Source organism: Phyllostomus hastatus, unplaced genomic scaffold (genome assembly GCF_019186645.2).
Source record: "Phyllostomus hastatus isolate PE091 unplaced genomic scaffold, TTU_PhHast_1.1 phas_contig_198, whole genome shotgun sequence".
Taxonomy (NCBI): domain Eukaryota; kingdom Metazoa; phylum Chordata; class Mammalia; order Chiroptera; family Phyllostomidae; genus Phyllostomus; species Phyllostomus hastatus.
In genome coordinates, this window is record NW_025333715.1 from 4,262,543 (window position 1) to 4,289,986 (window position 27,444).

Consider the following 27,444-nt stretch of genomic DNA (forward strand, 5'->3'; position numbering starts at 1 on the left):
TCCCGGAGCCCAGTGCTGAATCCGGCGCAGCAGCGCCGCAGACACTAAGTGCTGTCCTGTGCGGGTATTTTGACGGCAAGTTACACAGTTAAACTAGTTAACCAACCCCGTCGCTGCCTGGGGTTGGTTAGTTGAGTGCTTGACAGTGTCACAAAGTGTCCTGGTTCTCGGTCCTGTCACTGCTGTCCTCAGTGGGGCAGGCTCTGTATCTAGAGCTGTCCTCTGGTGGCAGTAGGGTGGTTGCAAGAGATCTCACCGTCCATCTCCCCATGTGGGGCTGGCCAAAAAGTCCTTTCAGTTTTACTCGTAAAATGAAAGACTCATTTTTTCATTTTCACCAATAACGTCATTGACTTGGCTATTTTGAGCATGTCAGCTGTCTCGCACTACTGGCTTCCAGTGGGCAGAGGCCAGGGGTGCTGCTAAACATCTTCCAGTGCATGAGACAGCCCCACAGCAAAGAGTGACTTGGCCGAAATGTCACTGCTACCAAGAATCTTCACAAACCACTTTTGACACATTCGATCAGTACAGCACCGTCTCCACACAAATCTTTTTTTGTGTTTCGGTTGTGTTTTTGCCTTTCTTGAAATAATAAAGCATAGTACACCAAACATCTGGTGTATCTTCTTCCATCTTCACTATTAAAATGGCTGCACAAAAATGCACCAGTTTTGGTGAGTTTTTTTAAACGCACATGGCTATGACAGCTGCAACGACACCATCTAACAAAACTGTTTTGAGTGAAGTTAAAGACAACTGAGCACTATCAGAGCCATCACACAGGGAAAACATAATGAACTTTTTGGCCAACCCAATAGAAGCCAAGCGAGAAGGTGGCCTGTTCCAGCCTCTTGTCTTTGAAAGAGGAGTGAAACTTTCCCGGAGGCTCCTTTCCCTGCAGACTGTCCTACCAGAAACCCTCGGCACCCCCGTTCCTACTCGGCCACCGCTGTTTGAGCGTCGCTGCCGGGGGTGGGGAGGTCCTGGAGCAGCAGCAGCCCTCTGGAGGGCGGGCTGCCGGTAGGCCGGCGGCGGATCACTCCCTCCTGCTCCGGGTGGTGGCGGGCCCTTTTGTTCTGAGGGTGCCCAGCGGCACTGACGGAAGTCGGTGAAGTCTAGAGCTGCCCGGAACACTGCCAGCTGGCCTTGGTGTGCTCCAGGCCAAGTAGCCTTTCATTTCTTGGCAAGGGCGTGAGGGCGCATGCACCCAGGAGGACACTCCGGAAGGACTTGCCCTTCAGGCCTGTGCCTGCCCCGTCGGTCTCTGGAGGACGCCGGCGGTGGTCGGCCAGATCCGCTGTGACACGGAGCAGGCCACTGCCCCTTCTGGTGCTTCAGGGCACTGACGAGGCCTGGGTGAGCTGGTCCGCGCCAGTCAGGCCTAGCGGTGCCTGATGCGTGGGTGAGCCCTCTCGCTGCGTTGGCGTGATTTCCCCCGCAGCGTCAGCATTGCGGAGCTTCTTCCAGCTCCCTGTCGTCCTGCTCCCGCCGCCATGGCTGGAGGTGAGGTGTTCCGACTGCTGCGGGCCTGCAGGCCGCCCCCCGGGGCGTTTGCCTGGGGAGGGTGTGGGCTCGTGGGGAGCCGCTTCCGCCAGTGTGACCGCAGAGGGACCCCTTGTGCTGTTCCTGGAGTCAGGACCGGGGGCTGCCGTCTCCCCGGGGCCCCGGGTGCTTCTGCGCCCTCCCAGTGGGCCCGTGAGGTCCGCTCCTACAGCTGGGATGACTGATGCTGGGACACATCTCTTTATTTTATTTTATTTTCTATTTCTTACTCTTTTTTTTGTTTGTTTTTCCTTTCTTCCCTTTTTTGTTTCTTTTTATTATATTGGGGGGGGCGCATTTCTTACGCTCACAGCGGCCACTTCAGAGGGGTGGCGGAGAGCGGAGAAGTGCCCACTTCGGGAAGAGCTGACCATTCAAGGCGGAGATCTCAATCACAAAATAATGTCTCGCTTGGCCGGAAACTCGTGGCAGGTTTCCTAGTGCATTTAAAATAGGATTTGTGTATAAAAATACCATTTGCTCACAGGAGCCTGTATTTTCTGAAAAGGGAAATATACTTGTATTGGGCATTTGGGATAAGTGGGATAAAAATAAAGTCTTACAAATATAAGAACTGAAAACCAAATTCCACTTTTAATTCTGAAAGGTTTATATATAACCCTACTATCCTACCCCCCTCCTCTGCCCGAGACTCGCACGGCGGACACACACAGCCGGCGTCTGCAGGCCGGTCGGGACCGCGGGGGTGAGGGGCGAGGACAGGCAGGCCTGGGCATGCCGGGGTGGCCAGCGGGGTCCCGGGGCGGGGCCGCGGGCCCGTCCTCACCCCACCCCACCACCCCACCGAGGCTTCTCTTGGGTGGTTTGTGAGCAGTCGTGGGGCCTGCCCTGAGTCGCTACTTCTGGGTCGCCTCCCTGTGTGGGCCGTGAGTGGCAGCTGGAAAGGGACCCGCTCCTCCGGCCCCCACAGACTCCTGTGACCACAGGGACAGGTGCCGACGTCTGGCCAGCGGGGTCCGGGCACAGCCTGGAGGCGGGAGAGGGCCGAGTCTGGGGTGCTGACATCTGACTTCTCCTTCCCTTTCCCTTTCAGAAATGTTCCCACTGCCAGGAGGCAGGAGCCACCTTGGGCTGCTACAACAAAGGCTGCTCCTTCCGCTACCATTACCCGTGTGCCATCGACGCAGGTAAGACGGCGCAGACCCTGTCCGGGGCCTCCTTCCCCTCCCTGCGGCTCTGTCTGTCTCTCCCGGCCGGTTCTGTTCGTAAACCGTGGAGGGGTGCAGAGAGGAGAACAGAACGGAGTGAAGTGGGACCACTGTTTTATAACAGTTACCACAGCTTTAATAGTTGTTAATAATTGATAGGTAGCAGCTTTATTCGTAGGATGCACACGGTGCATTGTTGAAGTGTACAGTCCAGTGGGTCTCAGTGGTCTCACAGATAAACAGCCGTCACCACAGTCAGTTGTAGGACATTTCATCGTCCCAGACAGAAGCCCTGTACCCTTGAGCTGCTAGTTCCCGCCCCTCGTCTCCTCCCCGGCCCCGCGCAGCTGCTGGTCTGCTTCCTGCCTCCCTGGGCCTGTCCGAGCTGGGCTTCCCGTAGAGGTGGGGTCCGACGGTATGCGGTTTGCCTGCCCGGCCTCTTCTACATGCACAGCGTTCTTCAGGCTTACCCGTGTTGCAGCGTGTTACCAGCACTTCGTTTTCGTTGTTGCCAAACAGGAGTTTACCGGGAGCTGTGCCTTTATTTCTGTCTGCCACCCATCACTGGTGGTCTCCGCTTTCCGATTACTGCAGATGGCGCAGCCGTGAACACTCCCCTGCGGGTCCCTGTGCAGACGCGGTGTTCCTGTTCTCGCGGGCTGCAGCCGGGAGCGGGGTTTCTGGGTCACCCGGGGGCTCCGTGTTTAACCTTTTGTGGTCCTGCCAGACTGTTCTCCAAAGTGGCTGCACTGCCTTATGCCCCCGCCAGCAGTGCGTGAGGGCCCCGGTGTCCCTGTGTGTCCTCACTGGCACTTCCTGCGTCTTTTCACCGTCGCTGTCCCCGCGGGTGTGAAGTGGCATCTCCACGTCGTTTTGGTTTGCATTTCCCTGACGGCCGATGCTGGTCGGTGTCTCTGGGGAAGTCCGACTCATCTGTTGTTTCTTTTGCTCCTTGCTGCTGCTTTTTCTTGTGTCTAAGAAACCCTCGTGTGATCCAGAATCGCGAAGGTTTACGCCTGTGTTTTCTCCCACAAGTTCCACAGCTTTAGCCCTTACACGGGCCCTTGGTCCGGCTTGAGTTAATTTGCACACACGGTGTGAAGCTAGAGTCCACTGCGTTCTTCTGCGTGTGGATTCCGGTTGCCCCCGCACCCCTCGTGGAAAAGACTGGCCGCCCTCACGCGGGAACCTGGGCACCTGTGTCGAAAAGGAGGTGTCCGCAGACGCATGTGCTTGTTTCTGGACTTTCCCCAGGGCGCCAGCTCTGTGGTCCAGTCTGAAGTTGAGGAGCGCGAGTCCTCCGGTTTTGGTCCCTTTGTTTACGGTTGTGTTGGCTGTTCTGGGTCCTCTGCTGCTCCATGCGAATTTGAGGATCCCCTTGTCGACTCCTGTGCAAAACAGCCATTGAAACGCTCGCAGGCTCGCGCCAGTCCGCAGAGCGGTCAGGGAAGGCGCCCGCCGGCCTTCCGGGGCCTGTCCTCCAAGCCGTGGTCACGAGGCGTCTTTCCACTCCCTTCGGCCTTTAATCTCCTTCAGCCGAGTTTCGTAGTTTTCGGAGCAAAAGGGTCTCATCCTTTTGTTAAATTTATTCTTATTTTTTATTTTTTATGTGGTTGTAAATGGAACTTCCTTAATTTAACTTCCATATTGTTCATTGTGGGTGTATAGAAATGCAACTGATTGTGTGATATTGCTCCTAGATCCTGCAGCTTGGTTCAGTTCATTGATTTGGTTACAAAACTTTTTAGTGGGTTTCTGTATAAAAGTTATGTCATCTGCAAATGGTTTGACTCCTTCCCGGTCAGTTGCCTTTTATTTCTTTCCCTGCCTGACTGCCCCGGCGGGAGCCCCCTGTGCGGGGCTGGACAGAAGCAGCAGGAGCTGACCCCTCGTTTGCCCTGACCCCAACCTGCGACGGGAGCCGTGGTTGCCTGTGGATGTCCGTGAGGCCAAGGGTGCTGCCTTCGGTGCCTAGTTCGGGGGGGCGGGGGTGTATCCCGGAAGGGTAGGGCGCTGCGTCTTGTCCAGCGTTTCTGCTAAGCCCGCTGGGACAGTCAGAGCCGAGTCTGGCCATGTAGTGACTGTTGAAAGAAGAGAAACCTTTTGTTCGCGAGGTGTCATCAGGGATGGATGCAGAAGACTCGAGTCCCCGCTCAGAGCTTCGACAGCCCAGGAGAAGCCTCTTTTTCCCTGAAGCCTTTTCCCTTCCGTGCCTGTCTTTACTAGCGCCTTTTTGAGCATTGGGTGCGCCTGAGACGTCACCCAGCTGGGCCTCCCCTACGCTGGCTGTCAGGGAGGAGGGAGGGAAAAATGGAGAGAGAAGCAGTGCGGCTAGTGGTCTGGCGCTTGCTAGCTCTGCGTCTTCCAGGTCAGGAGGGGCACCTGACTTCCCCCGGGAGCGGCTGTGCTGTCGTGGGGGTGGGGTTCAATGCGGGTTTGGCGGGAGAGGGAGAGGGCGTGGCCCGACTGGGTGCCCGGCGGGTGCGGGGCCTGGAGCCCAGGGGGCCGACCGGCGCCGAGGGAGTCTGGATCCTCTCGTCGCCCTTCCGCCCGCTCGGTCACGGCTTGGTCACGTTTCCTCCAGCACGCGCCCGCCTTCTACGTCCTTCCGTCCCTCCTTTCCTCTCTCTTTCTTCCGTTCTTTCCCAGTTTCTGAAGGAGAAGCAGCTTTAAAAAACACACCACCAGAAAGGTACAGAAAGAGGATACTTATGCCAAAGTTAGATTCTCATCCAGGTGTGTGTCTGCACGCACTGAGGGGCAGCTGGTGGCCAGGGCCCCCCTCACGTGCCAGTCACGGGGTGTGGGCTTTAGTAGCCCGTCCCTCTGGTTCTCTGTCTGCCCCTGCACTTGCCGCGCGGAGGCTGAGCTGCCCTTCGCCCAGGGTGGCGGTCCGGCATACTCTGTAGAACAGCCATTAAATCCTCCTCGCTCAGGAGCCAGCCGTTGCCTTTTCTCGTTTTCAAGAGATTGCCCTGACATCCTAGTGTCTCATTTTCTAACTTAGGCTTTGTGGTTTTAAGTGAAGATTCTTGGGTATCATGTGTTTGGCGGTTGTTTGTAGGTTGTACGTGGGGAATACTGCAGGAGGCGGCTGCCCAGCCCCCCACCCGCTCCCCCACTGGGCTCTGCCCAGCTCTCCAGGTCAGCCAGGTGAGCACAGACAGGTGGCCTCGTGCCCCCAGGGTGCTCTCCTGTCGGCACACCAGGGCTCCTGGAAGCTCCTCCAGGGATTGAGCAGTGCAGCCCTACAGAACTTTCTAGGAGGGTGGGAGTGTCCTCAAGCTGCCCTCTCCAGTGCAGTAGCCATAGCAACGGGTGACCATGGAGCACCGAAATGTGGCAGGAATGAAGGGCCAGACTTTTTATTTTATTTCCACTTAGATGCACTTGGCCGTGTGTGGCTGGCAGTTGGACAGCTCATGGCTTGGTGCCGCCTTGGTCGAGTTTGGGGGTGGGGTGGGGTGGGGTTCTCTGGGAAAGGCACGGCTCTTCTCCTCTCTGATGGGGCTGCTTTACCAGCTGCAGGGTAGTGAGCAGATGGCACTCGTCCCTCTGTCTGTCTGAGCTTGTCTTGTGTGGCCTGCCCAGGTAAGCAGGCGACCTCTCTGTTTGGCAGAGTGGGTGGCCGAGTGTCCAGTGACAGGGCGCGTCCCAGGTCAGCAGGGCCCTGGCCCCTGGCTCTGCTGGCCCAGCTGCTGCGTATCCCCCTCTGCGCGGAGAGCGGGCACCCAAGCAGCAGCTTCACCAGGTGACCGTGTCTCGGGCCATAAATTATGGGTCTTTCTGTTGACCCGAGTCACAACGACCCAGCGGCCTGCGCTTCCCTGAGGGGCGGTGCTTGTAGTTGTCCCTCCAGGAAAGGCCCTCCTGAGTGCCGTTCTTTCCAATTGCGGTAACAGTAAGTCCCTGGTCCGAGGGTCCCTGGTGTCCCTGTGGAGTCGGGAAAGTCCGGGTGCCCAGCTCCGCCGTGCCGTCCGCCACGCAGACCTTTCAGAGCCGTTGTTGTCCCAGGGGAACTTTGATTGCTGGGGATGTCCCCATGGAAACAGAACCTTTGTTCCAGGAGGCTCTGTGGCTCCCACTGTCCTGTGTGTCGTCCCCCACCCCCCGCCCAGCAAGTTTGTAGCATCGTGGTCAGCTGTTTTGTGTGGCTCGTTACGTCACAGGCACCAGGTTTGGCTCCAGGCGGGAAATGCAGTAATAAGAACATGAGCTCTGGCTTTTAAGAAAAAAAAGGGGGGGGGGCAGTTTAATGTATTCAGTGCAATGAGCCACAACAATTAAGACCGAAGGAAAAAAGCGCTGCGCTGGCTCATTAATAATTCCGCTGCGCATGAAGGATCGTGCCTGGAGGGCTCTCTGCTGCGACCCGCGAGGAGGCACCGCTGGGAGGGCCGCTCTGCAGCCGCACCGCGCTGCCCTCCCCGCCCCCGCGCGCGGGTCTCGTGGGCCAGGGCTCGGCCCTGGGCGGGTCAGTAGGGGTGGCAGGGGTCTGGCGCCTCCCTGGAGGGGCCACTCAGCCTCACAGAAACCGGTCCCGGGGCTTTCCCGGCTCCTGGCCTGGGCTCCCCTGCCTGGGCCCCGTCGGGGTGAGTGCGGCCTGGCCCCAGCCTGGTTTTAGGGGGCGGGCTGGTGGGGTGTCTGGGGCAGCTCGTCAGCCTCGGGCGGCGTGGGCACACGGGTGTCCACGGCGCTTGTGAGGAGGGCTCTGCAGAGCCCTCTCCCGTGGGAGCGCAGGGAGAGACGCCAGCCTGCCCTTCGGGGCTTCCACGGTTGCGCGTCCGGAAGCTGCCTTCTTGACCAGGCGGCCTCCGAGTCCTTTCCGGCTCGTATGCTGACCCAGGAAGCCGTCACCTTGGACTTCGCCCTGGGGGTGCAGGCGAGGCCCCGCCCCGTTGGTGCGGGGCGCTGCCGGGGGCTCCAGGGAGACCAGTCGGGGGACCCGCTGACTGGCTGCGGTGCCAGGCGCCTGAGGTTCAGAGACCTCGGGAGAGGTTTACGGCTCTTCTCACCGCTCCTGGCCCTCCCCCCGCCGGGACAGGTGCCCTGCCCTTCCAGGTGTCAGCTCTCCGGCCAGGGTTTCGCCCCACCGGGGACAGGTCCCCTGCCCTTCTTGCTGGCCTGTGGATGTAATGGGAACCCGTTCCCTAACCGCGGACATACTGTGCTCATGAAGGGTCCTTCGCAGCTCTTCATGGCCGAGAGGGGAACTGAGGCACCTCTGCTTTCCTGGCGCACCTCTGCCAAGTGCCGTGGTCCCTTCCTCCTTTCTGAAAACCACTGTGACAGAAGGGTGGCTGCGCCCCATGTGGGCACTGCCGCGTCTCTTCGGCCCAGACCAGGGACTCTGCCGGCACGCAGAGCGCCGGTCCGCCCCTTGCCACTCTGAGGCGCTCTCTCTGGCGGATCATGCAGCGGGGGCCCTGGTCCCGCCACATACGCGTGGATTTCAGGCTAGCACGCCTCACGCGCTGCGCTGCTCTGTGCTCGCGGGGAGGGCGCGGGGGTGAGCGGGACTTGCCTCCCAGGCACCCCAGGACTCCAGAGGGAGGTGGGGGTGCTACAGGCCCGAGCCCAGCCACGAAAGGGCCTTTGCACTGTGCTCAGGACGGAGGACCTCACAATGTTTCACTCGTGTGCGCCGTTGCTTTTTTACCGTCTCCCTTGAAGTCTGTGGGTGCTCAGGCTGCTAATCTGGACCTCTGTTTAAACTGAGTTAAATTGCAAATTTAACAAGGCCAAGTACCAGGGCTGCCTCCAGCCACACGGCCCGAGAGCAGCCCGGGAGTGTGCAATCAATATTTATTAGCATTCTGCCACCGCATCTTGCACCGGTGACCCGGCGGTCGGTCTCCGGGAGCTGCGGTGCGCGGCGCGGACTCATAATGAGATTTCCTCCCCTGCACCTCGCGCCGCCCCTGGGCCACGGAGCTCCACTCACCTGGCGGCGGCCGTCGAGGCCGCTGTCACCGCGCTGGAAGTGGGCGTGCGTCCTTTTCCTCCGAGGGTTAGCACCCTCACGGGGTCTCGCTCCTCTGAGGCATTCGGCGGGGATATGCAGCTTGGGTGGGGGCTTCCCCCTGCCCCGTGGGCCGTGGGCGGAGGGGACGGTGGGGCTCGGGCCTGGCCCTGGCCCCTGGCCCCCCCACCCCCCCACCCCCTCCTGCCCCGCGGCTGCCACAGGGGGGACACAGTGCCTCCGGAGCCAGGGTCCTCCCCGGAGGCTTTGGCTGCAGCCTGGGAGTGGGCCGGGCCTGGAGCGGGGGATTTTAAACACACCTAATGGGGACAGTTTTCCGTTGATCTTGGGGGGAGACAGGGACGTCGACCTGTTGCCCCACCTAGTTAAGCACTCGTCGGCGGGTTCTTGCGTGCGCCGTGACCCGGGGTCGAACCCGCAGCCTCGGCCTGCGGGGGGGCGGAGCGCTCTAGCCAGCCGGGCTGCCCGGCCAGGACCTGAGATTGTTTCTGACTAAAACAATGTGATGACATGATGGGAATGCAGAAAAAATTGTATCACCTACAATCTTACTACCCAAAGAGAACCACTGTTACAATTTGTGAATCTCTTTTGTCCTTTTTTTAATGCATATAAAACATTTTGATAAAGTTAGGATTGTATTCACACATGTATGTATCCTGGTTTTTCACGTGATGTTGTGTCATGAGTGCCCCCTGTATACCGAGAAGTCTTCTGGAATGTTCCTTTGTAAGGGATGTTTCACTGTGCTGGGGCACCGTAGTTTCCCCGGCGTCTCTGCTGCGTCCCCGGTAGCAGTCCCCACGCAGGGCCCTCGTCCCCATGCCCGGCCTGGCCCCGCTCGTCTCGCCGCCCGCCAGCACTGACTGTCCGCTTGTGTCTTGCAGATTGTCTGCTGCACGAGGAGAACTTCTCGGTGAGGTGCCCCAAGCACAAGGTGAGTCCACGGCCCCCGAGACGCTCGCTCCCTGCTGGGCTCCTCCCGGCCCTGCTCCTGCAGGGCCGCCTCAGCCGCTCCTGGCCCGGGGAGACCTGAGGCGTGGGGTCGGCACCCCTGTGGCGCGGGGGGTGCTGGGAGAAGTGTGTTGGAGAGAGTTGTGTCTGTCACGAGAAAGTAGAAGACCCACTCTAATTGAGTGGGAACCCAGTCCACAGGTCGGCGTGAGGTAAGGTTGGTCAGGGCTGTGATTCGTGAGCAAAGGCGGTTTCCCAGGCCCCGGGAAATGGAGCTGACCGGGGTTTGGGGGAGACTCCGTCTCTTCCAGCTCAGTGGGAGCAACCTGTGGTCTGCAGTTGGCAGTTGAGGGGCTGCTACTGCCTCGTTGCCCTTTGGGTTCTAGAGGCGGTCTCTTGGCCGCCTCTGCTGCCTGGGGAGGGGTGGGAGGTCAGGGGCGGTGGTCCGCCTCTGAGACGCTGTGCGGGGGAGCGGTTAGGGTGCGGGCCGAGGACGGCCAAGGGCCGCTGCCGGAGTCTCCTGCGGCGGCCACGCTCCTCTGGCTGGGGTCACAGTGACACCTGGTGGTCACTGGCTGCTCACAGTCTTTGTCTCCAAGTCGAGCCAGAAAGGACTAGAAAGAGGCGGTCCTCACGGGCCTGCCCTCAGAACACTCCTGAAACATGCTTGCTTGTGCTTTTCCTTAGAAGTCACTTCCAGAGATGATCCTGGAACTTACAGTGTCCTCTTTATTTTTACTTAATCTGTGTTTTTGTTTTTTAAACTTCCCTCTTTTAATGGTCACGTTTTGCCTCAGAAAACCCTGTCCGAGTTTCTCCTGTGTGTCCCTCGATACTGACTCTGCTTTTTCTTTCCTTTCCATGTGCCGCTCCTCCTCCCCTCCGCCCGCCCTGCCCCCACGCTCGCTCCTCTGTCCCTCCTGCCCGCCGCGGGCTCCGGCGCCAGCCCCCACCCCCCTGCCCTCTCCCCGCCTTGCAGAGCAAGACAGCGAAAGGCAGCCTCAGCACAGAGCAGTCGGAGCGGGGGTGAGGGGGGCAGAGAGCCGTGGGAACGGAAAGCACAGCAAGCACAGGTGAGTCGGGCGCGGCCCTGCCCCACGCCCGCCGCGCGTCCGGCTCTGCCCTCCGCTCGCCCCAGGCCGGCTGCTGCCTGCGTGTCGGCACGTGAGCCGCCACCGCCCGGTGGAGAAAGCGTTCGGTCCTTTGTTGTTGAGGAAAGGTGGGGTGGGGCTTTCGACACGGTCCCCTCGCTGCCTGGGGGTCGAGGGGGCTGTCCTGACATCGGGCTGGTGCGGCCTCCTGACGGCAGGGGTGCTGCCCCGTCCGGGAAAGGCTTCTGGAGGCCCGGCGGCCCCTCCGCCTAATTCCTCCTGCGTCTGTGAGGCCGGTGGGGGGTCTGGGGTTTTTGTTTTGTTTTGTTTTCCTTGAAAATTGTCCCAAGCTTTGTTATTTGAAATCTTCTTTCTCCTGGAACTAGGAAGGATTCCCCCCCCCCCACCCCGGAAATGCAGAGGGGAGGAACATCCTCGCAGAGGTTTAGTGGACTTCGGCATCCAGTTTCATTTTACTCTTTAAATCTCCCGGGACTGGGTTGTGCCCCTCGTGAGCGTGTCTGTGGGCGGCGGTCAGGGCCGGCGGCCGAACCTGGAAACCCGGGTCTCTGGAAGCCGCAGCCCCGCTGCCCCCTGCTGCCCCCTGCTGGCTCCCCGCCCTGCCCGCCCTCCCCAGGCACTGGGGGGTGAGGAAAACAGCTCGCAAAGAGAACAGGAAACCAAACCGTGAGGCTACAGGATGGCACTGGGGCCCGGTTGTCTCAGAAATGCCCCTGGGGGGACTCCTCCTCCTCAAAGGGAGGGCTTGGTGTGGGCCACCCCCACCCCGAGTGTCTGAGACCCTGGGGGTGTGGGCTGGGCTCCACCGGCAGCACCTGGAGCCCCAGCGCGATCTGGGGAAAGCAGAGCTCGCCTCCCAGTGCGCAGGCTCCTGGCCCCAGGAGTCCTCGCCTCCCGCTGGGTCCCAGCGCCGACGGCCCCGGGGGCTCGCAGCGCTTTCTCGGGGGTTCTGCGGGTGGGGCATCCCAGTCCTGCTCTTCTCTTTCGCCTCAACAGAGTTGAGGTGGGACTCGGGGAGCAGGACAGGACAGGACAGGACAGGCAGTTGGGTCACCGGAAGCAGTCGAGCAGGTGGACCCGGTGGTCATCGGCGGCGGCCACTGGCCCAAGTCCTTCCCGGCTGAGCAGCCCTCCGGGCAAGACAGCAGCCGGGCGGCTCCTCGAGGGTGTCTCTGTGGGCCCTCCCCCGCGTCCCCAGTGTTGGCGTCGCCGTGCCTGCGCAGGCTCTGCCCCGCCCAGGCGTCGGCCCTGGCTTCCGTGGGGACCACGAAGGGTGTATTCCCGGGAGTGCCCTGGGAGGCCCGGCTCAGACCAGGACCGCGTGCTGCTCGCGGCCGTGGGGCTGCAGCTTGCGTGGTACAGGGAGAGACGGTCTGGGCCCTGGGCCTCCTCCTGGGAGTGTGAGTGCTGCTCGCCCCCCGCTGCACCCACCCGCTCCCGAGCCTGCTGTTGGCTGTGTCCTGCTCGGGGACACAAGTCCCGCTCTCTCCCCAGAGGTGGGCGGTGCTGTCCCCGTTGACACACGAGAAACTGCTGCGCTCGGTGACAAGCGGCCTGTCACTTCGGGCAGTTTCACGTCTGTCAGGGTCAGAACACTCACGCCTAGGGCCCTCACCCGTGTGGCTCAGCTGGTTGGGCATCACCCCACAAACCAAAACGTTTGGGGGTTCGATTCCCGGTCGAGGCGGATGCCTGGGCTGTGGGTTTGGTCCTGGGTTGGGGCGAGCGCAGGAGGCGAGCCACTGGCCCTTCTCGCCCCTTCTCTCCCCTTCTCGCCCCCTCCCTCCCTCCCTCCTCTCTAAAATAAGTGGACTCTTTTTAGAAATTCTGCCCCTTGGAGCCACCAGGGACAGGGATGTGACGCCCACACCAAAGGAGCGGTCACCGGGCTCCGTGCTGGGGACAGGAGCCGCCCTCGCCGGGCTCCCCTCCGGGCAGAGGAGACAGCGGGTGTGCACGGGGTGCTGGCTGACCAGGGCAGGCCGCTGGCTGGCCCGTACTCCGGGGTCGGCTAGGGAGTGTCTGCAGCGTGCCCGGCACACCGGCGTGGGGCGGGGCCTCGGCAGGTGCCCGGCACTGCGCCCTCACCGCCGCCGGTGCGCTGCACACAGCTGGGGCAGGCGGGGTCCGGCCTGGCAGAAAATCCAGGCCCTGATCCCCCACCCCCCACCCCCGCAGCTGGCGAGGTGCCTGGCACTTACCCCGGGCTGGGCAGCCGGCCTGTGGTCACTGCCCTCTCCTGGGACTGAGTCACCTGGCTGCCTCCGTGTGGCTGGTGGGTGGGACTCCGGTGGCACGCCCCTGTGCCTGGGCCCTGCCGTGTCACGTAGTGAACGGGGAGTCCCCACGCCCCCTGCCGGGGCCCTTCACCCGGTCCAGCAGTTGGGAAGCAGGAACTCCCTCTGGCCGCTGCTTTGTCCTGGGTTCGAGGGGATGCCACCTGGACATCGCAGCCTCCCCGAGCAGCCTCCACGGTGGGAAAGGCGCACGCAGCTGCCCGGGTGTGAGCTGCCGCTGCCCAGCAGGCCGGGGGGCTCCTGCGGCCGCCGCCCCACGCACGCCGCCCCGCACAGACCGCTGCCCGTCAGCAGCTGCGTGGCCTTCACCGAACGCCCCTCCAGCCCTGTCCCTTCTCTCCCTGAGAGGCTCTCGGCACACTGGGGGTTGAGTCCAGGGCCTCCGAGGGCCCCCCTACCCCCCCCCCAGGTGACAGGCTCCCCCAGGTGACAGGCCCCACCAGGTGACAGGCTCCAGCTCGACGTCCACCTCCCTTTGTCCTCGTCCCAGCCGCCCGCCCTCCCCGCAGTCTTCCCAGCGTCGCCTCAGCCCCCGGCCATCTGGTCACTGTCACCTGCATCACCACTAGGACGGTGACCAGGGCTGTTGGCCCAGAGCGAGCGTGCGGTGCCGAGGGACTCGTGGGTAAAGGACTGTGTGCCCCCCCCCCAAGGTGTGCCCTCCCCAGACTGTGCCCTCGGGCGGCACAGGCTCAGAGTGAGTCCCCACCAAGGTTTGCCCTTCCGGTCGTCGTCCCAGGTCCCCCACGGGTTCCGTTTCTGTCACAGCGTTTACAAAGGACCTTCAGTCCCTGGGGTGGCGTCAGAGGGGACCGCTGGTCTCCCCCTGCTGGCGGCCTCAGCCCCAGGAGAGCTGAGGTGCAGTGTGGAGAGTCCGTCCCGGTGACCACGAGGGCAGCCCCGCCTCCTGGGGGAGCCCCACTGTCACCGTGGACATCCTGACGGGAGCAGCGCAGCTCAGCCGCTGGCCTGCGTCCCCAGGGCCTGGTGGCTGGAGTCCGGGGCTTCCATGGGGACATTGTCCAGCGTTGTCTGTAAGGTGTCTTCCTGTTTACCTGTGTTTGCGGCCAGCGGTTCGGAACCTCCCTGGCAAGGGCTGTGTGTGTGCGCGTGCGCGCCCTCGAGCCCCAGATAGAACGTTCTCGTCCTGTGCACACAGACCAGCCTTAGGTTGTGCAGGTTAGTAAGTTGTATGGACTGGAAGGGGCAGGCGGCCCCGGGCTGTCCCGGGCTCTGTGTGTCGGAGGCGGCAGCGAGGCAACTAGCCCGTGAGGGCGCCCTCGGTGTCCGGCCGCTTCTCTGGGTCGAAGTCCTCGGAAATGGCCGTGTCTCTCCCAGACCTTCGCTCCCGGGTGGCCCAGGGGGCGTTCTGAGGAGCCACTGGTACAACCCTTCTACCCCACGGGGGTCGTCAGGGTCTTCCTGGCCCGGAGCCTGGGCTGGAAGAGGTGCCACCAGCCGCAGGGGAGGCCGGGAGCCTGGCCACGGGGAGGAGCTGCGGGTGGCCCCAAGCCAGGTCCTTCCCGAAGAAGGCTGCTCCGCCCTGGGCAGCGTCCACCTGAAGGGTCGGAGTTCTCTTCTGGTCCCGGCTCCCTCCGTGCTCGGGGCAGGGGGGTACGCCCAGCGAGGGGCGCTCAGTCCCAGTCGCTCCCAGCCACACAGGTCATTGCCGCCCCGAGCCGTGTCCCGGGCCCAGGGCCACGTGGTGGCTCCGCCACTGGGGTTGGGTGTCTCCCAGGTCAGCAGCTCACTCTCGGGGTCCGCGGCTGCTGGACCAGCGGAGGCGCCGGCACCCAGCGCCTGTCCTGTCTTGCAGGTGAGACTGTGGAGGTGAGAAGGTGGTGGACGCGTGCGATGGAATGGAAATGGCCCCACTGTGCAGCCGCACCCCGCCCCGCGTGCCTGCCCGCAGCTCCTCTTCCCAAGTCCTCACATCACACTCTCACCGAGACACCGCCGCGGGAAAGACAGACCCGAGACGTCACAACGGCTGTTTCCATGGACACAATCTCCATAGTGACAATGTGGGGGGTGGGGGGAGGGTGGGGTGACGGGAAAGGGTGGGGGGTATTAAAAGGGAGGGATAAAAATATATATATATAAATCTATTTTTAGTCTGGAAAGACTTTGTTTAAATGAAAGGTGCGCTGTCCCTATTGATTCTATTTTAAAATTATCTAGTTAAAGAACTCCAAATTGGTTCCAGCAACAGTGAAATTGAAATGTGAAATTGAACTCAAACTCTCACAAAGGACGAGGGTGTGGCTCTGACGGTCGGCCCGTCTCCCACCCGTTCAGAGACCCCCGGACCGGGCCCCGGGCAGACCCGCCACACGACACCGCCCTCTGTCGTCCATCCGTCTCAAAGAGGGGAGGTTTGGGGGGAGGGGAGTGGGGGCGATCCACATTTTCAAGAGTGGGAGAACGATGTTTAAACACAAAAATAAATTTTTTCATTTCCAGAAACACTATTTATTTATTATTTTTAAAATTTTTATCTTTTTGGGGGGGTGAAATTGGCAGATGCCCCAAGGTCACAGCTGGGTCGCTGTGGCCGGCGAGAACCCCGGGCGCCTCGCCGAGCGCAGGGCAGGCAGGGCCCTGCCAGGCCGCTGTGCCCGCCCCCCGGGACGGGAGGACGGGCCCGGCCTCGGGGCGGGGGGGGGGACACGGAGGGACCGGTCCGAGCTGTGTGGGGCGTGTCGGCCGGAGCGCCCAGTTGGCCCAGTTTTCGTTTTGCTTCCATTTTCGTAAAGGAAAAGGGGCTCTGTCCGTGGACCGGCCCCGAGCTACGTGATTCTTTATGTTGTATCGTTTCGTTGTTTTGTTTTGTTTTGTTTTGTAAAGTGTATAATTTTTTAAATAATCTGAGTTTTAAAAAAAAGAAAAAGAAAAAAAAGTACAAAAAAAAATTCTTGTTAAGGCCTTAAGAAGGGTTAGTGCATCTTTCAGGGGTCACTCTGCCGTGGGGATAAAATAGCTGTTTCACAAACAGTTTTATTTAAAAAAAAAATCAAAAAAAAAAACCAATAAACTTCATTTTAACCTTGTTTCCTTTTTTGTTACTAGAAAGCAAACGCGCCTCTTCCTCCTCCCATTCCAGCCCCCGAGGCAGCTCTGGCGCGGCCTGTCCCCGCCGCCCACCAGCCCCGCAGCCCCTGCGGCTGCAAAGCCGGAGGCTCCTCTCTGCCGCTCAGCCCGAGGCCGGGCTCCGCCAGTGCGTGGGGATGGTCAGGTTTACTTAGGCTGATGTGAGAACATACTTCCAATCAACATTCATTTTAAAGGTTATAAAAAAATAATGCAATGTTAATGGACTTTTTTAGAGAACAGAAATACTGGAAGGAATGTTGTGAAGTAGAAATAAGCAATTATAAATGAGTTCTTGTGTGCTCATCAATTTGGGGCAGCAGACATGGCAGATTAATTTCGTTTTAATGGCTGCATCCAGCGGCGTGGTCCATTTCTCATGCCGCCGCGCCAGGGCGGAGGTGTGGGTGGGTGTCCCCCGGCCCGTGGGCCCTGCATAGCAATGACGGCTCCTTGAGCTCCTCGGCCCCTTGTCTGGTCTCAACTCGGCGTCAACACAGTTCAGGTGAAGTTGATAGATTTCAGGTGTCCAGGGCTGAACCACAAAACTTGAAAAATACGCATCCTGAGGAAAACATTCTCCCGACAGCAAATGATTCTTCGTCATTGTGCCTCTTACTCGCCTGACCCCCTTTGACCTGCTGGGGGCGCTTGAGTGAGGCGGCGTGAGCGTGCTCAGCCCTTCCTCGGACTGGCCTCTGGGGCGAGTCGGCTGGGCAGCGGCTGCATGCGCCCCTCCCCTGCCAACCCCAGCTTCCCGCCCTCCGCTGGCGGCTGCACCTGCCCGGGTGCCTCCTCTCGGCTCCCAGCACTTCCGAGTTCCGTGCTTTTTCCTTTCTTTTCTGAAGATTTTATTTTTCAGATAGGGGGAGGGAGGGAGAGAAAGAAACATCAGTGTGTGAGAAAACCATCAGTTGATGCCTTTCACATGCCCCAGGGCAGGACCTGTCCAGAAACCCAGGCATGTGCCCTGACCGGGAATCGAACCAGCAACCTTTCAGTTCACAGGCTGCTGCTCAGTCCACTGAACCACACCAGTCAGGGCTCCATGCTTTTTTTTTTTTTTAATATATACTTAATTTTTTAGAGCAGTACTAGGTTCATAGCAATTTTGAGCAGAAGATAGGAAAAGTCCTCACATGCCCCCGACCCACCACCGCGGCCCCTTGTTAAAGCCAGCGAGCCCGCCCGGACACGCCATCGTGGCCGTTTGCGTTAGAGCTCGCTCTGATGTCCATGCTCTGAGTTCAGACACGCGTGTGGCACGAGTCCGTCGTCCTGCAAGGCAGTGGCTTCACTGCTCTAGAAATCCTCTGTGCCTTCCTGTCCCTCCGCCCCTCCTCCCAAGCCCTGGTGACCACCGCCCGGGCGCTCTCACCGCCTGCGTGGCTCTGCGCCCCCCAGAATGCCCGCGGTTGGGCATGGCATTCTGCACAGCCCTTTCAGATGGGCTTCTGCCCCTTAGTCGTGTGCATGGAAGTTTCCCCCCGTGTCTTCATGACTTGAAGCTCACCTTTTCTTAGCGCTGAATGCTATCAGTGGTCTGGACGTGCCCGAGTCGATCCGTTCATTTACGTGAAGGACATCCTGGTTGCTTCCAAGTTTTGGCGATTAAGAATAAAGCCACTATAAACCTGCCTGTTTTAAACGCTTGGACATAATTTTCAACACCTTCGAGTCGATACCAAGGAGTGATCGCTGGTAAAAGAATGTTTTATGTTCTAAGGAACCGCCGAACTATCTTCCAAAGTGGCTGCGCCCTTGCACGGTCGTTCCCACGGCAGCCGACGCGAGTTCCGTTGCTCCACGCCCCGGGCAGCAGGGGGCGACGGTGTTCTGGGCCGTGACCGTTTTCATACGTGTGGAGTGGTGATGTCCTTTTTTAAAATAATTTTTAAATTGTGGCTCAAACCAAATTTACCATCTTTACCAGTAAGTAAGCGTGCAACTCAGTAGCGCTAATACAGTCACATTGTCCGGGCCACGGACCTTCAGAATTTTCCTTCCAACTTGCGAAGCCGAAGCCCTGGGCCCCGGGCCTCCAACAACTGGAAGGCGAGCCCTGCCCCGCCGCGAGTTTCTGCGCCCCACGGCGGCGGCCGGCGGGACTGCAGCGGCCGAGCGGGGCCCGCGCGCGCGCCGGGGTCGGCGCTGAGTCGGGTGAGTCGGCCGGGCGCGCGGCCGCCGGCGCCCAGACCAGCAGGACGCAGGTTCTACCCTCCCTGTCCCCAGGGAGGAGCGGGAGTTGGGGGGTTTGGGCAGCGGGCGCTGCCACGCCGCGGCGGGGCGGGGGGGCGGGCAGGCCAGCAAAATGCCACCAACTTTCTGGAGGCCCCTCTGGGTGTGCCGCGCCCTCCCTGCTTTCCGGAGCTCGCACCGGGGGTCGGCTCCGCCTCGAGTTGGGGGCCCGGGGCCGGGTGGGGGGGCGGATCCAGGACCGGTGCTTTCTGGTCCGCCATCTTTCTGACGTCACCCTGGACTCAGTCTCAGGTCGCGTGTCCAGAGGACCCCGGTGCTGGTGACCCCTTGGGACAGGCGGGGTCCCTGGGGGGTGGGGGACGGGCTGAGCGTGTTCCCGAGAGTAAATCTCGGTCGCTCACGTGCCGGCCCTCGGGGGAAGGAGGTTTGTGCGCGCCGTGTCGAGCAGAAGCTCAGAGCTAGGGTTTGCAGCCGACCCTAATGCTGCCCTGTAACTTTGACCTGAGTGACTCGTGAGACTCGCTGTCCTCTGTGCTTCGGGACCATAAAGCCACCTGCCTTAAGGGCTGTGGGGAGGGCACGGAGCGAGCAGCAGTGCCTGGCACACCATCGCCTCATCAACAAAAGCGCGATTATGCAATGATGGCAGAGGGCCACCGGCCTCGTGACTGCGGGTTTTCCGGCTCGTCCCACACAGCGGGCCCTCAGAGGGGGGCGGTGCGGCCTGAATCGCAGGCGGGCCCGGCACTGCCCTTCCCGTTCCCAGGAGGGTGACTGCTTGGAGAGGCCCGACCTCCCAAACAGCGGCTCGGTAAGGGCGGTTTATGGGGTCGCTGCGTGAGGTGGGACCACCCTGCCGCCCCACCACCGCCACCACCCGGTCCTGACAGTCCTGCGTGGAAAGCAGGTCCCCCCTGGGACGGGGACGTTCAGCTGGAGCTGGGACGGAAGCCAGGGGCTGGGCCCCGGAAGTCCACGGAGCACCTGCGGGTGGTGCCCTCCTGCTCTGTTGCGTGACCTCACAGCTGGCCCCCAGTTCCGCACAGTCCGGTCCTCGGCCAGTCAGTCAGTCTTGCAAAGCCCAGGGCTCCGGCCACCTCCTCCCGCTGCCACTCACCTCCCCCTGCATAGGACTTCCCAGTGGCACCTTGGTCCCGTTGCCAGGCCATCCTGGCTGGCAGTGCCAGAGCCGGCCAAAGTCCTCCACTGAGGCTCCCCCAGAAAGTCCTGCTCCAGCCTGGGGCAAGGCCCCCCTGACCCTCAAGGCAGTCTCTGCACCACTGGCCTGGCGTCTCGGCTCTGACTTCCACCTCCTCCTCCGTGGACGAGCACCTGGGAGCAGGCGGCCGTCCATCCCTCCCCGCTGTGCTGCAAGTGCCCGGCCCAGCACCCAGCACCCATCACCCAGCACCTGGGATGCCCAGCACAGGTGGAACAGAACCCAAGCCCAGGCCAAGGCAGGATGCAGGGAGGGCCCAGCTGGGCCCCAGCAAGCTCCACCCTCTGGGCCTGGGCCTGGGCCTGGGCCTGGCAGGAGCGTGGCATGTGGGGACTGGGGAAGCAGAGGAACAGCCTTCACACGCCACGCAGGATTTTACCAAGAGGCCCAAGCACTCCGAAGTCCGGAGGGGCCCTGCGCAGACTGAGGTGCTCTTGCTGTTGGGGAGTGAGGGAGAGAACTTAGTGGGGTACGGGGGGCGGGGCTTCCTCCAGCCCTGCTCCAGCTGAGGGAGGGCACCCTCAAGGCCCGGAACTACTCCAGCTGCTTCCGGAGGGAGAGCTGGCCTCACGTGCCCTGGGAGGGGTGAAGGGGGCAGAGGCAGTGCCCGGTCCCCGCCTCTGGGCTCCTGGGTGTTCGAATTTGAGTGGGTTTGGCCTCCGAGTTCCCACCAGCCTCGCCGATTTAAAAACCCAAATCCCACCTCTTTTACTGTTGAAGAAGGAGGGCGCTGAGGGGTGTGGTTACCTCTGGGGGTGCGGGGCGCAGAGCCTGTGACCCAGGGAGACGGGGGAGGCCAGCAACGGGAAGGCGGGAGGAGCCGTCCTTAGGGTCCCCGGCAGGCCCGCGAGGGCGTCAGGAAGTTACACGTCCACTCGGTTCCCATCTCCCCGGCTCCCAGGAGGAGTTGGGGCAGCGGATGTTCCAGGACAGAGTATGGGGAGGAGGAAGCAGGCCCCCCGCCGTGGGGACAGTCGCCCCTCACGCCAGGCTGGAGGGAGCTCGGCCCACTGCTCTCCAAGTCCTGAGCGTGAAGGAGACCCGCTGCCTGGGCGGCCGCCAGAGCCAGCCGCCTCCGCCAGAGGCGGAGGAGAGGGTCCTCAGGCCAGCACACGGGCACGTCAGGGTGACCGGGGGCTCTGCTCCCTCTCACCCACCCCCAGGTCCAAACTCAACACAGCCCGCCCCGCCCCGCCCCCTGAAACCCAGGAAGCTGGGCCAGCAGGCGGCCAGGTGGGGGTTCCCAGGTGGGGGGTCGTGTCCAGGCAGCCGCAGGCCCGCTGAGAACTAGGAGACGTGTGTGTAAGCTGTGCATGTGCTAGTGTGTGTGAATGCGTGTGCATGTGATCGTGTCAGTCGGTAAAAATGTGGGTAGTGTCTGTGAGTGTGTTTTGTGTGTGATTCTGTGTGTTGAGTGCAGTAGCGTGAAGTGAGGGGACGCTGAGACCTTCATGCCCTCCCCCCACGCGGGCCTGTGACCTCCCTGTAGCGCCGGGCAAGAGTCACTACCAAACCCGGGAGGCGGGGCCGCTCAGGAGGAGGCAGGTGATGTGTGAAAGGTCAGGACGTGTCCTGGGGACAAGTCTGTACAAACATGAGGTGTGCACCTAATGTGACGGGTGGCCGGGTCAAGTCTGAACCCCCCGGCTCTTCCTCGGAGCCTGTGCGGAGCTGGGGAGTCAGATGGGGGTGGGCTTCTCATCTCTGCCCTCCTCCCCTAGGGAACGCCTGGACAGGGCAGGAGGGACGAGGACTTCTCTGGCCACCCTGCACCTGACCTTCTCTGCCCCTTCCCTGTACCCTCTGGCAGCAGTCACCCAACAGACGGGCTGGCTAGGGCAGAGGGCAGAGGGCAAAGGCCAGACTCCGTTCCCCTTATAAAGAGCCCAGGCTGGTCGAGTCCACGGGCTGTGGTGAGGACACCCTGCCTGGCCTGGTCCTAGGGGCCTGGGGTGGGGAGGGGCGCCCCGAAGAGCCCAGTGGGCACTGAGGCAGCCATGGGGCTCCTGACGGGGGAGGCACTCTGGACTCTGGCCGTGGTCGTGGTCATCTTCCTGCTGCTGGTGGACCTGCTGCCCCAGGCTGTGCAGCGCTGGTCTGCACGCTACCCGCCAGGCCCGGTGCCACTGCCCGGGCTGGGCAACCTGCTGCAGGTGGACTTCCAGAACATGCCTTGCTCTATGAACCAGGTGAGGAAGGTTGGGAGGTGGGCAGCGGAGGTCCTGGGGACCCCACCTCGCAGCAGACAGCGGGTGGGGAGGGAAGCCGCAGGCTGGCCCGGGAGCTGAGCCGAGAGGGGCGGGCCGGTTCCAGGCCTTCCTGAGGGCGGCGTTCGCACAGCGGCCTGAAGGGCAGCTCAGATTTTCCAAAGGTCAGAGGGGGTGGAGAGGGGGTGGCGCTTGGCCACGAGTTTGGGTTCCGGCTGGGTTGTGTTTAAATTACGTGAGCTCGTGTGCCTCCATTTAGCTCAGGGAGAAAGTCCTTGAAAATGGGGGAGAGGAGTCTGGTCACGAGCCCCACTTAAATCAGGGAATCGGTGTTGAAGGGGGTAGAGAAAGGGCCCAACTCTTCTGCGGCTGTGGGTCCTGGCGCCCCCCTCACTGCTCACCTCTGTGAGCCTCAGTTTCTTCACCTGTACAGTGGGATGTTACTAGGCCTACTGACAATTTCAGTGACCTTTGCAAAGTCACAGCTGGGTGGTCTGATCCAGCGTGAGGCGCTTGAACAAGAGGATGTGACCTCCCGGGCCACGAGGCCGGATAAAGTCCCAGCACCTTCTTGCTGCTGACAGCCCCGGTGTCCGCGGAGGCTAGGGCCGTGAGACTGGGTGGGTGGGGGTCTTAACGAACACCCTGGACCCTCCGCCTGCAGCTGCGGCGCCGCTTCGGGGACGTGTTCAGCCTGCGGCTGGTCCGGACGCCCGTGGTCGTGGTCAACGGTCTGGCGGCCGTGCGCGAGACGCTGGTGCAGCACAGCGAGGACACCGCCGACCGCCCGCCTATGCCCATCTACCAGCACCTGGGTTTCGGGCCGCGCGCGGAAGGCAAGTGGAGGGGACAGGCTGCGGCCGCGCGGGGACAAGGCCCGCAGTGACTCGAGCCCCAGTGGGCTCAGGCGGAGGAGGGTCCTGGACGTGCGGTGCACGGAAGAGTCAGCGAATTTGAAGGGGCGGCGGGGCCCAGGGTGCGGGAGAAGGATGTGGGCGGGGCCCTACGGAGAGGGGCGGGCCGGGGCCGGAGCGAGCGGGAACGAGGAGGACGCGGTCCGTGGGAGCCGGTCAGGGCCTTCCCGGAATGGTGGGGGCGGGGGTCAGCGTGGGTCGAGCGGACTGGGGCCCAGACCTGCCACCAGCAGAGGAGAGCTGGCGAGCAGTAAGGGGGACAGAGAGCGGGACCCGTCCCTCGTTGGAAGGGCGTTGCCAAGTGGGCGGGACTTGGTGGGCGGAGGCCGAGCCAGTGCGCACAGAGCAGGAGGCGGGGCCGCGCGGGGCCGGGCGGGCCTGTGTGATTGACAGGCACGGAAGGGGGCAGGACTTGTGGGCAGGGCAGGGGCGGAAACCTGCCCCCTGACCCGGCGATGGGAGAGGCCGCGAGCCAGGTGTGCGGGGAGGGGCGGGGCCGGGGCCGGGCCCGCCCGAGCCAATCCCGCTCCCGCCCCCTAGGGGTCATCCTCGCACGCTATGGGCACGCGTGGCGCGAGCAGCGGCGCTTCTCCCTGTCCACCCTGCGCAACTTCGGCGTGGGCAAGAAGTCACTGGAGCAGTGGGTGACCGAGGAGGCCTCCCACCTCTGTGCCGCCTTCGCTGACCAGGCCGGTGAGCGCGGGGGGCTGAGAGGCACGGGACGGGGATGGAGGGGCGGGGGAAGGGGAGATGGGGGCGGCGCCCTGACCTGCCCCGCCCTGCCCCCTCCCAGGACGCCCCTTTGGCCCCAACGTCCTCCTGAATAAGGCGGTGAGCAACGTGATCACCTCCCTCATTTTTGGGCGCCGCTTCGAGTACGACGACCCGCGCTTCCTCAAGCTGCTGGACCTAATGCAGGAAGGACTGAAGGAGGAGTCAGGGTTGCTGCGCGAGGTGCGGGGGAGGGTGGCGAGGACCAGGAGTCTTGGGCGAGCTCAGCGGAAGGCAGGCTTCTGCCCTGCAAGGGGCCCTTGGGGAGCGGAATCGATAAGATGCAGAAGGGCTTCAGAAAAAGGGCATTTCAGAGCAGGCGCGTGCAGGAAAGGCCTGGAGGTGGGGAAATCGCCGAGAGAGATGGAAGAGGCGGGCCAGGGTCAGCCCGCACCGGGTGAGAGCCTAGGAACCCGGACCTCCTCCGTTAGAAGTGACAGAACTGACGACAGGTAGATTTTAGGTTTATCCTTCTGGCAGCCCAGGCCAGGGTAGAGAGTGGAGGCCCGCCTGGCGGGAGGAACCAGGTCCGTGGAGGCAAGACCTCGGGGGCAGCTGGGACCTGACCCGTCAGGGGGAACACCTGAGAGCAGGGAAGGCCGTGCGGAGCCCCACGTGTGCGGCCTGCGCAGGTGCTGAACTTGGTCCCGGTGCCTGCGCAGGTGCTGAACTTGGTCCCGGTGCTCCTGCACATCCCGGGACTGGCGGCCAAGTTCTTCGCGGCGCAGAAGGCCTTCATGGCCGCGATAGACGAGCTGATCACGGAGCACAGGATGACCCGGGACCCGACCCAGCCTCCCCGGGACCTGACTGATGCCTTTCTGGATGAGGTGGAGAAGGTGAGGGGCGGCTCCCGGGGGCGGAGCCTGGGTGTTGTGGGTTGTACCGTGAGGTGCGCCCGGCGGAGGTGGGGCCTGTGTACCGCCCAGTGATCTGACACAGAGGCTGCTGGGTGCATTCTGGGAGGCCGTGCGGGGGCCTCCTCCTCCTGCCCCTGAGTGTACCCTCTGCACGGCCCAGGCCAACGGGAACCCCGAGAGCAGCTTCAACGATGAGAACCTGCGCATGGTGGTGGCCGACCTGTTCAGTGCTGGGATGGTGACCACCTCCACCACGCTGGTCTGGGGCCTCCTGTTCATGATCACGCATCCGGACGTGCAGCGTGAGGCCAGCCCAGCCCAGGGCCCCCCGGTGGGAGGAGAGGGACAGCCTGGGAGCCCGGAGCTGGCGTAGCTCCAGGAGCGCTCTAAGCGAGGAGCCTGGGTCCCAAGTCTGAGGTCGGCGTGACCTCCTCCTCTATCTACCTGGGCACAACCTCCAGAGGTGGCCGAAGCCCACCCAGCTCTTGGGTCTGACCACCGTGGGGGCATTTGTCTGTCCAGGCCGTGTCCAGCAGGAGATCGACGAGGTGATAGGGCAAGTGCGGCAACCGGAGATGGGGGACCAGGCCCGGATGCCCTTCACCATGGCCGTGGTCCACGAGGTGCAGCGCTTCGGGGACATCATCCCGCTGGGCCTGCCCCACAAGACGTCCCGTGACATTGAGGTGCAGGGCTTCCTCATCCCCAAGGTAGGCCTGTGGCCCTCCTCGCCCCGGCTCACAGCGCCTCCCGTCTGGCAGCCCCGACGTGCCCCTGGCCGGGCCCCAGCCACGCCACGTGCTCACTTCCACAGGCACTGGCTGCGTCCTGGGTGGGCGTGGGGGTGAGGACAGGGCCAGAGCCCCCAGCCGGGTGGCGGGGGGGCGGGGACAGACTGAGACGGGCGGGAGGAGTTGTGCACGCGGGCACCCACAGGAAGCCCGTCACCCTGCCCCATGGGGACAGGTGTGTTCCGGGCAGTGTGCGCGTGCCCGTGCGTGTTTGGTGGCAGGGGTCCCCGCATCCCCCGCCCACATCAGGCCTCTCCTGCCAGGGGACGATGCTGATCACCAACCTGTCGTCGGTGCTGAAGGACGAGGCCGCCTGGAAGCAGCCGTCCCGCTTCTGCCCGGAGAACTTCCTGGACGCCCAGGGCCGCTTCGTCAAGCAGGCGGCTTTCATGCCCTTTTCGGCAGGTACCTCCTCAGCCCGGCTCACTGCCCCGCCCCGAGGGGTCTGAGGGGGTCCAGCCCAGGCCCCGGGCTCACCGAGCCCCCCTCCCGCACTGTGCCCGCCCACAGGCCGCCGCCTGTGCCTCGGGGAGCCCCTGGCCCGCATGGAGCTCTTCCTCTTCTTCACCTGCCTCCTGCAGCGCTTCCGCTTCTCGGTGCCCGAGGGGCAGCCCCGCCCCAGCGAGCAGAGCGTCTACTCCTTCCTGGCCACCCCGGTCCCCTACCAGCTCTGCGCTGTGCCCCGCTAGGGCGGGCACCGAGCCCCCAGTCTGCTCCTCCGCTGGGAGCCCCAATGCACAATAAACCGACCCGGTGACTCCAGCCTGAGAGCCCCACCCAGTCCCCTAACCAGCCCCCGGCAGTGATGCAGCCGCAGCCGCCGCCCCTGCCCCAGCGCCAGGGCCTTCCGGCCTCGCCCGCCCTTCCCCGGCATCCGACCCCCTTGGAGAGGTGGGTGTGCTGAGGCTCAGAGAGCGACAGCTTACCCTAGTCCCCTATGGAGACCCAATCCTGGCTGCTAAGAGCTGTCGGGCAGGCCCAGTGGGGTGGGGTCCTCACTCAGCCCGCCGGCCGCACCTCGGGCCTGGCACCCCCAGCCGGCACCATCAAGTGTGCTCCCCTAACTCCACCTATGACACCCCAAAGGTGGGGAGCTCAGGGTAGCTGGGACGAGCCCGGGGAACCCCAGGCTCTGCCGAGTTGCCCCCCCGCCCTGCCCCTCGGGGGGGCACAGGTCCCGGCCCCGCCAGGTCAGGGTTGCCCCGGGGCCGGCCTGGAGCTGGAGGGTGCCTCAGGCTCCAACGGGCTCGGGTTCCTGAGCGGCCAGGCCAGGCCCGGCCCGGCCCTCAGCAGGCTTGGCCGGGCAGGGGACCAGCCCCTGTGGGCTGCAGGTACAGCTCAGGGACAGGGGTCAGACCTTGGGGGCCACACGGGGACCCTGGAGGACAGCCTGGCTCCAGTCCTTGCTCTGCCACAGCCCTGTGTGAGCCTGGGCTTCTGTGCCCCCTCCTGCCAAGGAGAAGACGGACCAGACGGCTGCTGGGTCCCATCCTCCGGCTCTAGGGCCGAGACCTCGTTGGCCTGCCATGCCCCGTGCCCCGTGCCCGCGGGGAAGGGGCTGGCTCTGACCGAGCGCACAGGAGCGCCCCAAGGCTCCTAGGGACCGCCTGCCCGCCAAGTCCTGGGACACCCTTCAACGCATTTAGTTAACAGCTCGGCGACCCCCCACGGTCAGGGCAGGAGGACCCCCCCCCCCGCCCACCCGACAGCATCAACAGCACCTGTGACGGGCTCCACCCGTGTCGGCCATGACAGGGGCTCCCAGCTCTCCATTCGGGGATCTCGGGCTGTCCCTTGACAGGGGGTCGAAGGCCGGCAGGGCCCTGCGGCGCCCCCGGAGCAGCCGTGCTGGCGGGAAGCCGTGTCCTGCAGCTCCTGGACGTGAGTGCCGGCGGGGGGGTCCTCACGCCGGGTCCGTGGGGACGCGAGGCCCCGAGAGGAGGCAGTGGGGCCGCACAGGCATCGGCTCGTGCATTTATTGGCCAGTTTGTCATCCGCAGTTCCGAGTCTCGGGGCTGTCAGAGGCCGGGAACCAGCCGAGCCAGAGCTTCCTCAGGGGCTGTGCGGGCCCCCGGGGCCCGTCCTGCTCTCTCCCCACCTCGGAAGCCTCTACAAAACACAGAGAAGTGTGCCCTATGAGGGGGACAGGGCCAGGGCACACGCTGAGGGGGTGCAGGCAGGGAGCAGGCAGGTGGGCACGGACACAGCGACTCCTCCGGGCTGAGGGGAGAGGTCCTGAGCCCCCCAGCCAGGAGCAAGCAGGAGGCTCATTCAGGGATGTCGGGCATCTGGCTGCCTGGATGTTGCCCTCCCTGCTCCCTGGGCAGGGGTGG

General features: G+C 62.9%; 2 protein-coding genes across 5 annotated transcripts in view; both read left to right on the forward strand.

The window, feature by feature from the left end:
- The window catches only part of TCF20 (transcription factor 20), a 97,173-nt gene extending 82,089 nt beyond the window's left edge, over positions 1–15,084 (forward strand). For 3 of the 4 annotated variants that reach the window (XM_045834722.1, XM_045834724.1, XM_045834725.1), the window contains exons 3-6: positions 2,600–2,693; positions 9,585–9,634; positions 10,598–10,724; positions 14,877–15,084. In XM_045834722.1, coding sequence (XP_045690678.1) covers positions 2,600–2,693; positions 9,585–9,634; positions 10,598–10,681 — 228 coding nt within the window. In that variant the 3' untranslated portion in view covers positions 10,682–10,724; positions 14,877–15,084. The remainder of the gene's footprint in view (positions 1–2,599; positions 2,694–9,584; positions 9,635–10,597; positions 10,725–14,876) is intronic. The other variant, XM_045834723.1, reaches the window with a different exon arrangement.
- Positions 15,085–18,168: 3,084 nt separating this feature from the next.
- LOC123816041 (cytochrome P450 2D14) lies at positions 18,169–25,873 on the forward strand. Its single transcript, XM_045834766.1, has 10 exons — positions 18,169–18,310; positions 21,290–21,757; positions 22,440–22,611; positions 23,230–23,382; positions 23,483–23,643; positions 24,123–24,299; positions 24,481–24,622; positions 24,843–25,030; positions 25,375–25,516; positions 25,622–25,873. Exons 2-10 carry the CDS (start codon positions 21,566–21,568, stop codon positions 25,798–25,800), a joined length of 1,506 nt encoding a protein of 501 aa, XP_045690722.1. The 5' UTR covers positions 18,169–18,310; positions 21,290–21,565; the 3' UTR covers positions 25,801–25,873.
- The last annotated feature ends 1,571 nt before the right edge of the window (positions 25,874–27,444 follow it).

Excerpts from the sequence above, each read along its gene's own strand:
- LOC123816041 (XM_045834766.1), top strand. The coding sequence starts at position 21,566 with ATGGGGCTCCTGACGGGGGAGGCACTCTGGACTCTGGCCGTGGTCGTG. Across the intron at positions 24,623-24,842 it reads CACGCATCCGGACGTGCAGC|GCCGTGTCCAGCAGGAGATC; the intron begins GTGAGGCCAGCC and ends TTGTCTGTCCAG. Across the intron at positions 25,517-25,621 it reads TTTCATGCCCTTTTCGGCAG|GCCGCCGCCTGTGCCTCGGG; the intron begins GTACCTCCTCAG and ends GCCCGCCCACAG.